Below are 16,684 nucleotides of genomic sequence, written 5' to 3' on the forward strand. Positions count from 1 at the left end.
TAGATTATAAGTAATTGTTACAAACAAAATGTTATGGTTTAAAAAAAAAAAAAGAAAACTGAAATCTATACTAATATTATAAAGAGGAAAGATTTGTTTGTTTGTTTGTTTCGAATAGGCTCCAAAACTACTGGACCGATTTGAAAAATTCTTTTTCCATTAGAAGCCGACATTGTCCCTGATGAACATAGGCTACTTTTTTTTATTATTTTTTTTTTTTTTTTTTTGGTTTCATGTGTGTTTTAATGTTTCCGAAGCGAAGCGAGGGCGGGTCGCTAGTAAAGTATAAATACAATAAAAAACACCTAACCATTTTAACGTTGTCAAATTATTTTCAGTAAAAGATTAACAAAGTCTCCGATCGTATCAGCAATTAATTGCGCTTCTCGCGTTGTTACAGACGATAGGAGGCGACGCTTTGCCGCCGGGCTGGGAAGAGAGACAGGACGCGAATGGCAGAACGTATTACGTGAATCACATCGAGAGGACCACGCAATGGGAAAGGCCAACTTTCACGTGAGTGCTCTGTTTGTGTATGCCTGTGTATAATAATGACACTATTGCGTTTACTAACTTACTTCTTACTGGTGTCAGGACCTGTTGTAAGTCCGCGCGGGTGGGTACCACCACCCTGCCTATTTCTGCCGTGAAACAGTAATGCGTTTCGGTTTGTAGGGCGGGGCAGCTGTTGTAACTATAATAGAGACCTTAGAACTTATATCTCAAGGTGGGTGGCGCATTTAGTAACCACTTAACACCAGGTGGGCTGTGAGCTCGTCCACCCATCTAAGCACTAAAAAAAAAAACGGATAATGATCATGAGCTCTCGTGAACATGCTTCTTGTAACGTCTTCAAATACTTTTCTTAATGCTGCAATATCAACGTAATAATAAATCACGGACAGACCTGTATGCTTAGTGCGAGTTTTTTAACGTTATCGATAGCGTAAAAGTTAACTCATATTTGTATGCAGTTGGAACAGTGCCCCTGGCGGCAAACCTAGGTAAACTCGCACTAAGCACACAGGTCGTGTGGTATATAAATCATTACGGATCTTCCCGGTCCATTATCGATGCTCTTAAGTACCTCAAGCAATGGTCGACGTTCTCGGCGAACGCGTCGCTTGCGACGAAGGGCTCGACGAGTAAATAAATCCATAGACATAACTCACTGAGTAGATTTTGCGAAGCACTGATCTTGTTAGGGCCAGTGTTAGCATCACTGCCTGTTGAGCCACGTGAGCTCACCTACTAGCCCGGTGAATTTAGAATAACCCCTCGAGGTTACTGGAATAGGTAGGAAAAAAAGTATATAAAAAGAATGTTGTCCTCCAGTCGTCACATGAGCGTGGAGTCCCAGGCCGAGAGGATAGAGAACGCCGCCACCGAATTCCAGAGGCGGTTTCACATCTCGGCAGACGAGGAGCGAGCCTCCAGCCCGGCGCCTGCGCCCCAGCAGGTACGTGCTGAGGAATCGATGTCTCTAGAGACGCTCTTATCGAATTATCGTCAACAAAAATCGAAAGAATGTAGTAGTGCAAGGTAGAGGGGGAGAGGTCGATTGAAGAACACATGGATGGAGTGTGTGAATGACGATATGAGAGAGAGAGGAGTGAGTGTTGAGATGACGGCTGATAGAAGGGAATGGAAGAGATAAAAGAAAAAAAGTCGAAAAAATTTATAAAATTAATATTTATATAATTAAATTAATATAAAGTTGGGAACTAATTGTGTTTATTGCGTAGAGTAAATTTTAAAATTAAAATTCTTTAGTTTGGATCTGTGTGAAAGTATGAGACGAACCGTTTCCAATTTCAATTTATAAAGACAGCTAATTAAAAAAATGTATTGTTTCCAGTTAACAAAATAATTCTCAAAAGTGAAATGTGTATTTTTAGTATAGTTTTTTTTTTAGTACATATGACATCATTTTCTAGAATCGGAAGGGCTTTCTATTCTCATTTGCCTAAATATATATGGTATTAAGAAGTACACAGACTATAAAACGTAGAGTAATCTTAAAAAAATCAGTTTAGATTATTTCTAAGTGCAGAGTTAACGGGAAAATCAGTTTTATATCACATCTTAATTAGATTGACCTAATTGCTCAAGAGTTGTTTGATACGAAAAATGTATGGATCAAAGCCTTAAAATATAAAAATAAATATGCCATACTGTGTATCGACCTTACCAAGACTAAAATGGTCAAAAAATTTAAAAAGCAACTTAAAGATTAGGAACGATCGTCATGAGAATCCCTATTTTGTTATGAAAAATTGTCTCTTTAAATTTATAGTTACCGAAGATAATTTTTATTTGATAAACAAAATTTATGACAACAAAACATTAATAATATTCAATTCACAATATTTGTGATATAAAATACTTTGAAACATTATGATACATTATATGATATTACACCTTTAGAATTGAAGTGGCTTAATCCAAAATTCTTGTTTTTTTGTAAACGTTAAAAATGTAACTGATCATTTTCGATTTTAATACATTAAGCCTTAAAGCTCACAACTTAGAGTTTAAGGTATGTGCTTTGATTTTAAACGTCAGAAAGTGTACTTTGTCCTATTCTAGACAAAAAAATTAATAAACTGCTGTAATACGTGTTTATAAGTCGTTCAAAGTATAAAACATTTATTATGCATTTATACTTTATTTATACGCATTTACGTTGTAGATGTCTATGGGTTCCAGTAACCACTTAACATCAGGTGGGCTGTGAGCTCGTCCATCCATCTAAGCAAAAAAAAAAAAAAAAACTTATTTTCTTAAAATGTTAAGTTAAGCCCCTTCAATTCTAACGGTACGATATAGTATAGTGTTGTAAACTTGTCGTTTCGATCAATGCCTCACAGTTTCACACACAAAATACTTTAAAGTTTCTTTTATTAACACGTAAACGATTATTAGGATCAGTAGTTGCATGTTGATGCATGGATTGTGCATGCTTCTATTTATTCTAAAGGCCTAGCAAATTAAGGCGGGTGGTAAAATCTATATATTAATACGTGAAGCCAAAACTTTGTACTCCTTTTTACGAAAATCGCGCATACGGAGGAGTATGAAATTTCCCACAGTTATAGAGAATATAGAGAAGAAGTGCAGAATGTTAATATTTTTTTTTATTATGCATAAAAATACATTAAATCCTTAAAAAAGCATTACACACACTACCACGTATTTAACACAACACATATACTTTCAAAAACTCTGTGTTTATTTCCAAACTTTTGTTATTATTTAAAGTCTGTTGTCAAATTGAGAATAGATTAATATTGTTTATCTTTAATATTATTTGTCTATGGTGTAGTAGTCTTGGCGAAATCACTGATTATAGAAGTATAATTGTCTTTGACAACAGAACAATAAAAATATTCAAAGTTTATAATTTAAATTAATTATAGTCGAATTTCGACTACTGGGAGATCACTAGTTACAATTATTATTGTTTCATATACATACCCTACAATCGCAATAAATGTGCTGGATTTGTAATATAATGATGGGTGACATTTATTATATTATTATTACTAGATGATGACCGAGCTTCGCTGGGTTTTTTTTAATAACTCAATTAAGAAAAATAGTATTATTATTCGCCAATAGATGTCGGGAATAGTTGATTATAGAAAACACGAACAAAACAACATTTTCTGAAAATAAATCGTAGCTAGATCGATTTATCGCCCTCGAAATCCCCTGTATACTAAATTTTATGTAAATCGTTGGAGCCGTTTCCGAGATTCAGATTATGTTTATATAAATATACAAGAATTGCTCGTTTAAAGGTATAAGATACTGGCTGTGGCAATATTAAATTCAGACGATGTTGACAATACTCGTATGTATCATTATCAGATATGAAAATTTACCAAAAGGAAATGTATAACGATGACGTCATTCTACTCCATTTACTGATGTATATTTTTTAATCCTACTAATTCCGGTCAGGGCCATAGTGATAAAATTGTTGCCTTGTAATCGTTCCATTGGTACATGTGGGATTTTTTTTATTATTTTGACGTTTTGAAGTTGATCAAAATTACGTTGGAACAATACTGTTACATACATAGATAAATACATACGAATCATTACAATTTTTGACTGACTCCGCGTTGACGTAGTTGGCAACCCTGATTGTTGCACTGAAGGTCGTGGGTTCGATACCCGAATCTTGTCTCTTTGTTTGGGTCTTGATTATCTATATATCGAGGGGTGAAAGACGATTTTGCTTAAGCAACATATATTCAACTTTACAGAAGAGTAATTTAAATTTGAAATTTTGGAAAAAATATCATAACAAAAAAAACTTCTTCAGATATTTGAATGGAGTAAACATAATTGAAGTTTAATTAAAAACATCGAGCTGTTGATGATAATACCAAATAAAAAGGACCTTTAATTGAATATGCAATTTCGAAAAGGGCACATCTCTGAAGATGTAAAATGTTCAGGAAATGAAAAAAAAAAACTGATTATTTTCTAAAGCAGTGTAAAATTTAAAATATTAACTTTTGAGATATATTTAACGGCCGTCTGGTGTAGTGGTAAGTGACATGGTCACTACACAAAGGGGTCGCGGGTTCGAATCCCGCCAAGGGAGGATATTTGTATGATAAATATAAAAATATCTTTTCCAGGGTTATGGATGTATATTTAATATATGTATGTGTATAATAAAAATATTACATTTATTTCCGTTGTCTGGTACCTGTAACACAAGTTCTTTACGAACTTATCACGGGACCAGTTAACGTGGCGAAATTGTTAATAAATATTTATTTATTTATTATTATTATTATATTATTATTTTAGTGTTAATAATTAGCAATTGAAAATTACTGGAATTATTATAAAACGGGTGTAGTAGGTAAGCCTCAAAACTACATGTATATGAAAAAACGTATTTGACAAAATATGCGACATGTGCCCTTTTCGAAATTGCATAACATTCAATTATAAAGATAAATGTCGCGTGTCAAGCGAAATGTCGCTTAATCCCAATAGCTTTTCATCCCTAGAAATATAATACATTGAAGAAGAAGAAGAAGAAGAAGAAAATCTTTATTCGCCAGAAATATAGTTTACAAGTTATTGTGGATATAGGACATAGTTTCATATATTTCGCCTGTTTAGGCATGCGAAAATTTAACTTATTTTTATATTAATTCCAACACAAAATTTACTAAATCTATCTATTTTTACATTCTATCACTTCTTATTCTAATTTTTTATTATGTACAACACTTATCATTTAAAATTTCTTGCACATTTAGGAATAAATCCATAATATAAGTATGTTTATCAGTCTCTGATACCGTTAATAGAGGGAATCCTAAATTGGGACCGGATGATATTTCGCGATTTGTTTCCATTTGTTAGTTGTTATTATTATTATTATTATTAAACTATGTCAAAATGAATACGGCAACTAAACAAATTTCCTTATTTCGGGTTTGTCGATTTAATGTTTTAATTTGAACAGTGCCTTTAGAATCAACTAGAAGTGCATGTTCGTCGATTTTGGTGTTTTTTTTTTTTTTTTAAATTACGTATTAACGCAATTTCATTCTTTATAAATTTGAATTTTTTTTGTTATTTTGGATAATCTTTCGTTTAATTCGTGATGCGTTTTCACTTGCAGCACGGGCTTCGGCGATTCTAAACACTAACAATGCATACATACATATATACATCACTTGCAAACCAAATTTGTTCGAACATAATATTAAGGTATTCATTTTTTTTGAACGATCGTGTAGCCATTTTCGTGAAGTACAAAAAAATATGCAACATTTTAAATTTTTTAAGTAGGTAACTTTACTAGTGGTAGGACCTCTTGTGAGTCCGCGCGGGTAGGTACCACCACCCTGCCTATTTCTGCTGTGAAGCAGTAATGCGTTTCGGTTTGAAGGGTGGGGCAGTCGTTGTAACTATACCTGAGACCTGAGAACTTATATCTCAAGGTGGGTGGCGCATTTACGTTGTGGATGTCTATGGGCTCCAGTAACCATTTAACACCAGGTGGGCTGTGAGCTCGTCCACCCAACTAAGCAATAAAAAAAATGTACCCTGAAATCGGGTTACAATGTTGTTGTTTTATTTGAGAGTTTTTAATTTTTTTTTATTGATTTTATAGGCAGACGAGCATACGGCTCATCTAATGGCGAGTGGTTACCGTCGCTCATGGACGTCAGCAATGCCAGGGGCGGAGTCAAGCCGCTGTCTAAATCTAATCCATAATAATTACCAAATTTTGATCTGTCTCGATTATTTCAGTACAAGTATTAAGATACAATGTTGCACTATGTTCTGACATAAATGGCACGTTATTAAGTCAAGTTAACTTAATCTACCGTGCGTCAATTGTGTTCGAAGGTGGTTAGCGCGAAACCACGAATAACTCATTGTCCCAAAGACTAATTTTTTATTATTAGTATATAATAATATCGCACTTAAAGGATTGAAGTGGCTAAAGTAAACATTTTAACAAAATGAGTATATTACTTTGAATGATATATTTATATAAAGAGTTATCAATCAGTTATAAAACAAAATTTAAATTTTTGTTCGAAAAAGACAAAGTACACTTTCCATCACTTTTAAATGAAGCGCATACTTTACACTTTAAGGTGTGCGCTTTAAGGCTTAAAGTATTAAAATCAAAAGTGAAAAATTACAATTCTTATTTTTGGCGTTTACAAAAAAAAAAAAACAAGAATTTTAGATTAAGCCACTCCAATTCTAAAGGTGCAATATATACGAATATATATTGATTGATTCTTTTATAAATATCTCTTCACGGAAATGACTGCACGTTTCGATAATCATAGAGGCATTATTAGGCATTCATCATTTAACAAACTAACAGATTTGGATCACAACGGATCGGTAACACATTGTGTGGTTCTGCCGGCATCGGCGTAGACAGTTCCGCGCACGTAGCCATCGACGGGCAAACACAAACTTATCCGAGCAGTTGAGTGGTGAAATTCGATGCGCCGATATACCGGTGACGTTTGAGAACTGCCAAAGTTTCACTACTGGTTTTCTTTTAATAAAAAAAAAGACTTAACCTAAATTCATGCGGCTTATAACCGAATAACGCTTGCTTCGTTGGCCGTAATAAAGTAAACTCTCAATTGCCTGCGTAAGTTTGGACGTTCGTAACTAATGTAATCTCTGACAGGGGGATGTAAACAGTACGAACTCGGAAGTGACGTCAGCCGAAGAAACCCCGTTCGCCACGCCCGATAGGTCGCCGGAATTGAGGAGAAACGAAAACGAACCAGAGCCGAGGATAACGACTAGCATTAGTGTAACCGACTGTGATAATATTGATAGTAGTTTAAGCAATAATGATTCAAGAGAAGACGACGACGTTGTCTGCGCTAATGAGATTAGCAGGGACGAAGCTGTCAATGAGACGGTCAATACTGAAGCTGATGAGACAGAAAGAGACGGAAACAACACAAACGCTCAAGATGACGCAGACGATAACGATCAGGCTAGTCAAGACACCGTCGACAATGGAAACGTTCTACAGCAAACCGAGAACAATGGAAACGATCTTAACGACGAAACAACGAACGAAGCGCGCAGCGAACAACCAGTTATTGAAGACACGTTGACGTTCGACGAGAACCACTTTAGTACGCCGACAGGCGGGGTCTCTCCGGAGAGGTCGCCGCGGACACGACGCCGGAGGACCACGACCAGCTCGATGGAGGACTCGGAGGTAAGGAAACGGATGGACGGGGCAGCGGGGTGTGACGAGCCCATAAAACGGCTAATAGTTACTAAAGCAATAAAATTGATTTTAGAACAAAATTATAAATGATTATGAAAGTATCCTCCCCGTCACATTCCGCCCTCCTCCACTACCTTCCCGCGTGTAATGTTGCCGATGAGGAGTGACACGACGCTGCCGCGGTATCTATACGTGCTTAGGTCGCCAAATCGACCGGACACAGGCACTTATACTTATAGTTGTGACGTCATTACACTAACACTCCCGACTTGTGGCTGTATTCAATTGAATATCGAATTCGTTTACATTATTACGATTTGAATACGGTTCCGAAAAGTTCTGTCTTTTTCGTTCTAGTCGTTCTCCTATTAGAATGAAAGAGACGACAATATTTCCGTATTAACAAATTCAGGTAATGGCTTACATTTATTTCATTATTAAAAAATCATGCGTTTCGCTTGTGCTTTCCGCTTTTTTCTAATCGTAGCTTGCTTTTTAATATGTAGTTAGTTGGTGTTGTGGTAAATGTTACCGAAATAATAGGTTAAAGAAATTATCGAATCGATTTGTAAACAAAAAAATCGATTAGATTGATTATTGATAATCGTGTATTATGATGTAGTTGAAACTTTACCTATATAACCGTATTAAGTATCTTACGATAAATTAATTTAAAAACTATGCTTTCGTTATGGGGTTAAATATTTTATAGGAGAAGCTAAATAATGTTCACATTATAAATATACATATGTACACCACATTCCATGCATATGAGAATACACACTGCGCAAAATGTATGAGGGATGTAGTGCCAAATATAATCTAGGGTTGTCTGATCAGCGCTGCATGTTTTTTAGTGCACACATTTAATACACTGTTAAATTTGTCGCCCTGGAGCTTCCTGATTCGATCTTATTAATTCAAATGACAATTACATAAACTTTAAAAAAATACATTAACAAAAAAAAAAGATTTGGGTATTATTCTCTCACGATTTGGCACTGCATATTAAGTTTCGGGTAGCCCTATGGTTATTTTTTCTAATTTACCTAAAATATTTTGTTAAATAGGACGAGACCGATGGCTCCACCGAAAGCACGAGGAGTAGCGCCAGCAGCAGCCAGAGTCAGAACTTGCCCAGCAGTGAAGGTAACACTTGAACTGACCAGGAGATTTTATATTAAGATACCACAAAACCCGGAGAAGTACAGAAGGAAATTGGAAAACTAATCTGTGTACTTCGTATTTATGTGTCCACGTTCGGTCGCGCTAGGGCTGTCCACTTCGACTTATGCAAAAATTTGTGATGTGAAAAATAAGAACTATGGTGGTGACCCTAGTATCTAAATGTTTGATTGATTGACAATGAAACAGGAAGGAGAGAAAAAAAGAATCTATTATAAAACATTTGAAGCTTAATGTTATTTAAACTATTACAAGAAATTTTAAACTGTCGAAAATCAACCTTATCTTACTTACAAATAGAAACTAATTTAGTGAAATTTTCGTAACTTGTCATTAGACGTTTAATTGTCAGCTCGCATTTTTAGGTACCATAATCTTGCCTATTTCTGCCGCGAAGTAGAGAAAAGAGAGTTGATACACACAACAACGACAAAAAATTTATGTCTCATCAATTTCTTTGCATTTGAAAGGCTTACCTCCTGGTTGGAGTATGCAGCGTGCGCCCAACGGCAGGATATTCTTCATTGACCACAACAAGAAGACCACCACGTGGATAGATCCCAGAACCGGTACGATTATATAATACATGAAGATAGCCTTTAAAATAATTTCTTTTTTTGCAATCTCTACACTGTACAGGGTGTATTTTTATGTGTAAATGCTGAGAGACTCCGCTAACTACGAAATAATAACGCATCCTGTGATTGATAATGTTGCTCATAATTTCCAGGAAAATGTTAAGGACCTTAATTTTGTTTTAAAAAGCATCTTATGAATTTTTGTTTATTTGTAGGTATAGTCGATAATTGTAAATAGACATGCTTCAACAAAAAATGACTTCAAATAGAAAAAAAAAGATATTCCAAAACAAATTAATATACACTAAAAACAATTCTTCGAAATCGGTTGGCGTGATATTGAGTTATTCATCTATTTGTCGCGCACGTACTTCATGCAAATTTACGACTTATATGGTTTTCTCATGGATGCCATTATCAGAACTGGACAAAATTGGGAAAAATGGGACCACAAGAGAAGCGTCAGCTTTCTAATAAAAAAAGAATCATTAAAATCGATTCACCCAGTCAAAAGTTATGAGGTTACAAACAAAAAAAACCATTTAGCCCGATTGAGAACCTCCTCCTTTTTTGAAGTCGGTTAAAAGTTATAATAGTTGCTAAAACAATAATTCGACATGAAATTGTCTCGCTTGGAAATCCGAACTGTGTTGATTTGGGTTTTTAAACGGTTATATTAGTGCCGGCCCCTCCTGGCTGAGCCTTGCTCGCTCACCTGTCCTGGTGAAACTGGAAAGGCCTCCGGGCCACCAGTAATCTTTCAATCATAAATAAAAAAAAGCACTGCCGGCCGTGAGCAGAGAGAGAGGAGCTCTTCTGATCACAGCTGAACAGGGTATTGTTTTGTGATTCACTGCAGTAAGTGTGTTTGGGACGTCAGGTTGCGCGTCCAGCCTGCCCAGCGCGGAGGCGGGCGGTGCGGGGGGCGCGGGGGACGGGGACGAGCTCGGAGCCCTGCCCGAGGGCTGGGAGGAGCGCGTCCACACCGACGGCAGGATATTCTTCATCGACCACAGTGAGTCTGTTCGCGATATTTAACTTGTCTACATTTATATCTGACTAGCTGTACCCGTCCGCTTCGCTGGCCATTTAAAATGATCATTATTATTTCTCACCCCCACAAAGATTCTCATCATTAACGTCACCGCCACTGTTGTAGGAATCCAACACTCATATAAATATTAGCCTATCCATTAAGTACATGTATTTTCTACATGGATACCAAGTTTCAAGTCAATCGGATGCATGGTTCAGTAGTTATAACGGAACATCCGTAAAAACCACTGTAGATAGTAGTATAGATTACTGGAGAATTGTTCTCTAAGAGGTCTCTGAGGGGCTACTTACCAACAGGTATCATGCGGTTGAGCCGGTTGTTAATGTAACTAAATCTAACTTGTATTATATACATACATGTCTTTATGAATTGTCCCGGTCACCGTTCTCGTCGAACCCGTCGCTTGCGGTGAAGGGCTCGACGAGTAAATTAACCCACAGACACAGCCCACTGAGTTTCTCGTCGGATCTTCTCAGTGGGTCGCGTTTCCGATCTGGTGGTAGATTTTGCGAAGCACTGCTCTTGCTAGGGTCAGTGTTAGCAACACTTCGGCTTGAGCCCCGTGAACTCACCTACACGTTAAGGTGAAGCTGAAATAGCCTCTCAAGGCTATAAGAACTTAACTAGACGCGACCTGAATGTCCTTGTCCTTAACAACCTTCGGTCTACCACTGCATATTGTACAACCAAGCGCTTTGGGTGATCTAGCAAAATATACATTATTGCAATGCACTAAGAACTTGGTGAAAACGACTCAAGGCGGCCTCATGACGTCGAACACGTTCCTCAGATACGCGTACCACACAATGGGAGGACCCTCGTCTCTCCAACCCTCAAATCGCTGGACCGGCCGTGCCTTACTCGAGAGATTACAAACGGAAATACGAATACCTTAAGAGTCAACTTCGTAAGCCTGTAAGTCTTTTGAACAGCACAGTATATGACATTGACAATGTAATTAGGTCGTCAATTATGCGTGCAATGCTTCTGACATTGCTGATGTCGAGGAACGATGATAATAATCTCAATTAAAAAAGATGTAGGCTTGTGTACTTTCACTAACACACAAAATTGTTAAAAAAAATAGAAATGAAGATATGGATACATGTATCAAGGCAGGTAAAGTTATGTGCTTAATTTAACAGCAGATGGGCTGTAAGCAAGTCCGCCCATGGGCAGTAATAAAATATTTAAAAGAATGTCTTTGGCAGCGGCACATATAGTACCGTCGCACGAGAGCTTTCCAAAATGTAATAAAAAGTACTTGTGAATAAATGGGTTTATATTGAAGTCCCTACTATTTGTTTACAGAACAACGTGCCAAACAAGTTCGAGATAAAAGTGCGTCGGAACTCGATATTGGAAGACTCGTACCGCATCATCAGTTCGGTCAGCCGCCTGGATCTGCTCAAGACTAAGCTGTGGGTCGAGTTCGAATCCGAAGTGGGGCTAGGTGGGTAAACTGTGACAACCCTGGTTTCCTTCTCCTCTCAATTTTTTTAAAGTGGAAGTCATTTTTAAGCATGCTTTAAGTACGTATTTCATTAGAAAAAAACTGGGAATCCACCTGCGGGACTTTCCCTGACACTCATGCAGCTGACGTGAAATCTTCAACATCCTAAAAATGCTAACTAAAGTGTGCGATTGGTGCGCAGACTACGGCGGCCTCGCCCGCGAGTGGTTCTTCCTGCTGTCGAAGGAGATGTTCAACCCGTACTACGGCCTGTTTGAGTACTCCGCCATGGACAACTACACGCTGCAGATCAACCCGAACAGCGGCGTGTGCAACGAGGAGCACCTCAACTACTTCAAGTTCATCGGCCGCGTGGCGGGCATGGCCGTGTACCACGGGAAGCTCCTGGATGGTGAGTCGCCAGCTCGCACTAGCCCTTTTGTAGCGAAAAGGGCCTTACGTTTACATTTTCGCGACAAACTCAACCTCGCGTGCGTCTATTGAGTCCGCCAGGGTCCGTATTATTCCCGTTTTCAGGTAAGGACCTGAGTACCGCAATAATATAGAACTGTTTTATCCAATATTAATGATGTACAGTAAGATAAATGTACCTTCACTTGAGTGTCGCAATTTTGTAAAGAGTACGTTAGGTACTTCACTGAATTAGATAATGTGCTCTATCCGTGTCTCAAATTGCATCTCGGTGCCCTGACCCCGGCTGCTAAACGTGGGTCTAGCTCTAAAACCTTTATGGTGTAAGGAAACAATATTAACGAATGATGTATCTATCTCTTCAGCGTTCTTCATTCGACCGTTCTACAAGATGATGCTGGGTAAAGCCATCGATCTACACGACATGGAGTCCGTGGACTTGGAATACTACAACTCTCTGATGTGGATCAAGGTACGCTCTGATGAGATTATACTACTTACTTGTTGCATCATGATCCGCCCGCTGCAAGATAGAGTTCCATCTCTTCGGCTTTTAGCGAAGCTATCAGCCGTTTTTTTCTCTATTTTTTTTTGTGTTAGTGTGTTTGCACGGCTTAGTTTTTCTCTGATGGTTGCCTTGTGAGTCCTCACTGGACCTCTCTTCAATCAAGAATCACCCTTTCAATCGCGAATCAGTAATGAGATTCGAAGCGAAGGGTGGGCCAGCCGTTATACTTATTGAACTGCCCTTCATGACAAGAGTTTTTTTAGTATGTAAACAAGAATATTTAATAAACTACCTATAAAAATTTTCGTAGACGGTAGATTTACAATATTTTAAGCGAAAATTGCAGGTATTTTTATTAGATAAGGCTTACTATACTATGTCAGAATATTTAGACGATAACATTAGATAACTTAGATGATAAAGTAGAATAGAGTTAAATTATTATAATTTATGTTTAATATTTTTATGTAGATTATACTTACAACTAATATTTCTACGCTTTACTAATAGGACATAGTGATACATTTATTAATAACCTATTAATCTTTGTTAACCTATGACCACAAATAATAATAAAATAATAATAAATACTATTGAGACTTCGTCATCATGTCTAACAGAGGCTTTTGACAGTTATGTAGTGATGTCTATGAGCTCCGGTATATAATTAACACGTGGACTGCCATGTAGGTCACCGGTGCCCTACCTGACACACTGAACTAATTATGTCGATTTTTCTCTTCGTTCTTCTTACTAAGACGCCGGAATATCTAGTAAACTCTGGGAAAGACGAATCTATAGATATTGAAAATGAATCTATTCCTAAGAAGCCTAAAAGACAAAAAATTGCATTAAAAACAAAAGAAGGCAAAGTTAGGCACTCCAGACGCTTAGCGACAGAAATCGACATAATTACTTCAGTGCGCCGCGTAGGGCACCGGTGACCTACACGGCAGTCAACGTGTTAACAACAGACGGACAGAAATACATTAATAAATTGTAATATATAACGTTATAACTGAGACTAAATCAAAAATTTCCGTTTGAATAGTTAATCGTTTGTAACGGTATCGTGTCACGGCCTGATGTCCACGGACTGCTGTGGCTTGAGCCATGTCTAATAAAACCTGTCTGCGCGCAGGAGAACGACCCGTCGGAGCTGTACCTGACGTTCGCTGTGGACGAGGAGCAGTTCGGCAAAACCGTGCAGAGGGAGCTGAAGCCGGGCGGCTCCAACATACCCATTGACAACGAAAACAAACTGGAGTACATCAAGTTAGTACAGCTTCATAATATTCAATTAGCGCTCGTATCAACCCTACTGTGTTCCTTTGTAAGGGCGCCCTGTTAAGTTAGTACAGCTTCATAATATTTATTTAGCACTCGTGTGTAGCAACCCTACTGCGTTCCGTTGTAAGGGCGCCGTGTTCGAAGACGCAGGACGACATACCAGTACTTAAAGGTCTATCATTGTAAGGGCGTATTGTGAATCCCGACGGGTAGGCACTACATTCTGCCTTTATCTACTCGAAGCAGGCACGTGTACCAGTTTGAAGGGTGGGGCAACCGTTAAAAAAATAAAATATTGTTACGCGCTGGGGTTCGGGATAAATAAAATTCTACCGAATTAGAAACTAGGAACTGTATTCAACAGTTAAAACACTTACACTTCACCAACACTTTCAAATTCTCAATTCGCTTCTTCCCTTTCGCTTCAGGTGATCCGTTCGCTGTTTCGCTTCGAGTAGTTCCGATTACTGACTGACTGCGTGCCATCTCTACAACGCTTTTATAGTCGACACCTCATCCCTAGAATTATCGAGAATATTCCACACATCTCTAGTAGTAGTTTCCGCTATCTGTCAATAGATGGCGTTGTACTTCTCGAGCGTTCTAGGTGCCGCTAGTTCCTTCGATATTCGTTCGACTATTCGGCGATAGATGGCGTTACTCTTACCGGCGTAACAGTATATAAAAATATTAAAATTAAATTGCAAAACTTTGGTTAAGTCGCCGATCTTTTATTTTATTAAGTAAATATAAATTAACAGTGTGCTCGTTACTTAAATACGAATATCCGGCTGTCCACAGGCTAGTGATAGAATGGCGGTTCGTGAGTCGAGTCGTGGAGCAGATGGTCGCCTTCCTGGACGGGTTCGGGGCGCTGGTGCCTCTGCCCCTGCTGAAGATCTTCGACGAGCACGAGCTGGAGCTGCTGCTGTGCGGCATCCAGCACATCGACGTCCGAGACTGGCGCGCCAACACGCTGTACAAGGGAGACTACCACGCCAACCACCTCGTCGTGCAGTGGTTCTGGAGGGTCAGTACCCGGCATTGTTAGCGATAGAGCGGCGTTACTTGCCCCGACACGCTACTGTCGATACATTGACAATAACATTGAAGTCGTCGTGGCCTAAAGGATAAGGGTACCAATTTTTCTAATGAAATACGTACTCAACAAATATTCACGGTTGACTTCCACGGTGAAGAAAATAAACATCGTGTAATAAAAATTAAACCCGCAAAATTATAATTTGCGTAATTACTGATGGTAGGACCTCTTGTGAGTCCACGCGGGTAGGTACCGCCACCCCGCCTATTTCTGCCGTGAAGCAGTAATGCGTTTCGGTTTGAAGGGCGGGGCAGCCGTTGTAACTATACTGAGACCTTAGAACTTATATCTCAAGGTATGTGGTGTAGATGTCTATGAGTTCTAGTAACCACTTGTTATATATTATATAGATAGATAGAGATAGATATTTAGGTCAGGTTAACAGGTTAGCAGTTAGGTAAACAGGTTAGGGTACCCCTCCGCATCGTCCCATTAGGAACTTCGTTCGAAAATCAAAGGAAACCACAAGTAAAGCAAACCGTGTTGGTCCGCAGGTGGTGCTGTCGTTCTCCAACGAGATGCGGTCGCGGCTGCTGCAGTTCGTGACGGGCACGTCGCGGGTGCCCATGAACGGCTTCAAGGAGCTGTACGGCTCCAACGGGCCCCAGCTCTTCACCATCGAGAAGTGGGGCTCGCCCGAGAACTACCCGCGCGCGCACACCTGGTCAGTGCACCCACGTGGCCCTACGTGCTGCGAGACTTGTTGTCTTAGTACTGGTATGGTAAACAGTAGTCGACGTCGCCCAAAGTTTGTCATTACGGATCCTCTCGATCCATTAACGGTGCTTTTAGGCACTACAAGCACCGGTCACCGTCCTCGCCGAACCAGTCGCTTGCGACGAAGAGCTCGACGAGTAAATTAACCATCAGACACAGCCCACTGAGTTTCTCGCCGGATCTTCTCAGTGAGTCGTGTTTCCGATCCGGTAGTAGATTCTGCGAAGCACTGCTCTGGCTAGGGCCAGTGTTAGCAACACTCCGGCTTGAGCCCCATGAGCTCACCTACAAACGTTAGGGTGAAGCTGAAATAGCCTCTCAAGGCTATCAGCATAGATAGGAAAAAAAAAGTACTTTCAACTCCTGTAACCGAGGTATGCGCACGAGTAGAATCGCCATACTCCTTATTTCTACCACAAAGCCAGGATGTGTTCTCGTCTTCATAACAACCGGACTATGGGTCCGTCCGCTAGTCCATGCTACATTATTATTATTATTTTATTGCTTAGATGTGTGGACGAGCTGACGGCCTACCTGGTGTTGAGTGGTTACCGGAGCCCATTGACATCTACAACGTAAATTCCACCACCCACTTTG

The 16,684-nt window shown here is 38.9% G+C and overlaps 1 protein-coding gene across 7 annotated transcripts in view; it reads left to right on the forward strand.

Annotated features, from left to right (window-relative positions):
- Nedd4 (E3 ubiquitin-protein ligase Nedd4) overlaps positions 1-16,684 on the forward strand; it is a 41,839-nt gene that overhangs the window by 19,398 nt on the left and 5,757 nt on the right. For 5 of the 7 annotated variants that reach the window (XM_028176460.2, XM_028176462.2, XM_028176461.2 and 2 more), the window contains 13 exons: positions 401-516; positions 1,336-1,459; positions 7,205-7,753; positions 8,836-8,914; positions 9,421-9,519; positions 10,409-10,543; positions 11,376-11,500; positions 11,897-12,038; positions 12,241-12,450; positions 12,836-12,942; positions 14,120-14,253; positions 15,070-15,298; positions 15,865-16,034. In XM_028176460.2, coding sequence (XP_028032261.2) covers positions 401-516; positions 1,336-1,459; positions 7,205-7,753; positions 8,836-8,914; positions 9,421-9,519; positions 10,409-10,543; positions 11,376-11,500; positions 11,897-12,038; positions 12,241-12,450; positions 12,836-12,942; positions 14,120-14,253; positions 15,070-15,298; positions 15,865-16,034 — 2,219 coding nt within the window. The remainder of the gene's footprint in view (positions 1-400; positions 517-1,335; positions 1,460-7,204; positions 7,754-8,835; positions 8,915-9,420; positions 9,520-10,408; positions 10,544-11,375; positions 11,501-11,896; positions 12,039-12,240; positions 12,451-12,835; positions 12,943-14,119; positions 14,254-15,069; positions 15,299-15,864; positions 16,035-16,684) is intronic. The other 2 variants (XM_028176465.2, XM_089735216.1) reach the window with 1 other exon arrangement.

Source organism: Bombyx mandarina, chromosome 19 (assembly GCF_030267445.1).
Source record: "Bombyx mandarina strain Sakado chromosome 19, ASM3026744v2".
Lineage (NCBI taxonomy): Eukaryota > Metazoa > Arthropoda > Insecta > Lepidoptera > Bombycidae > Bombyx > Bombyx mandarina.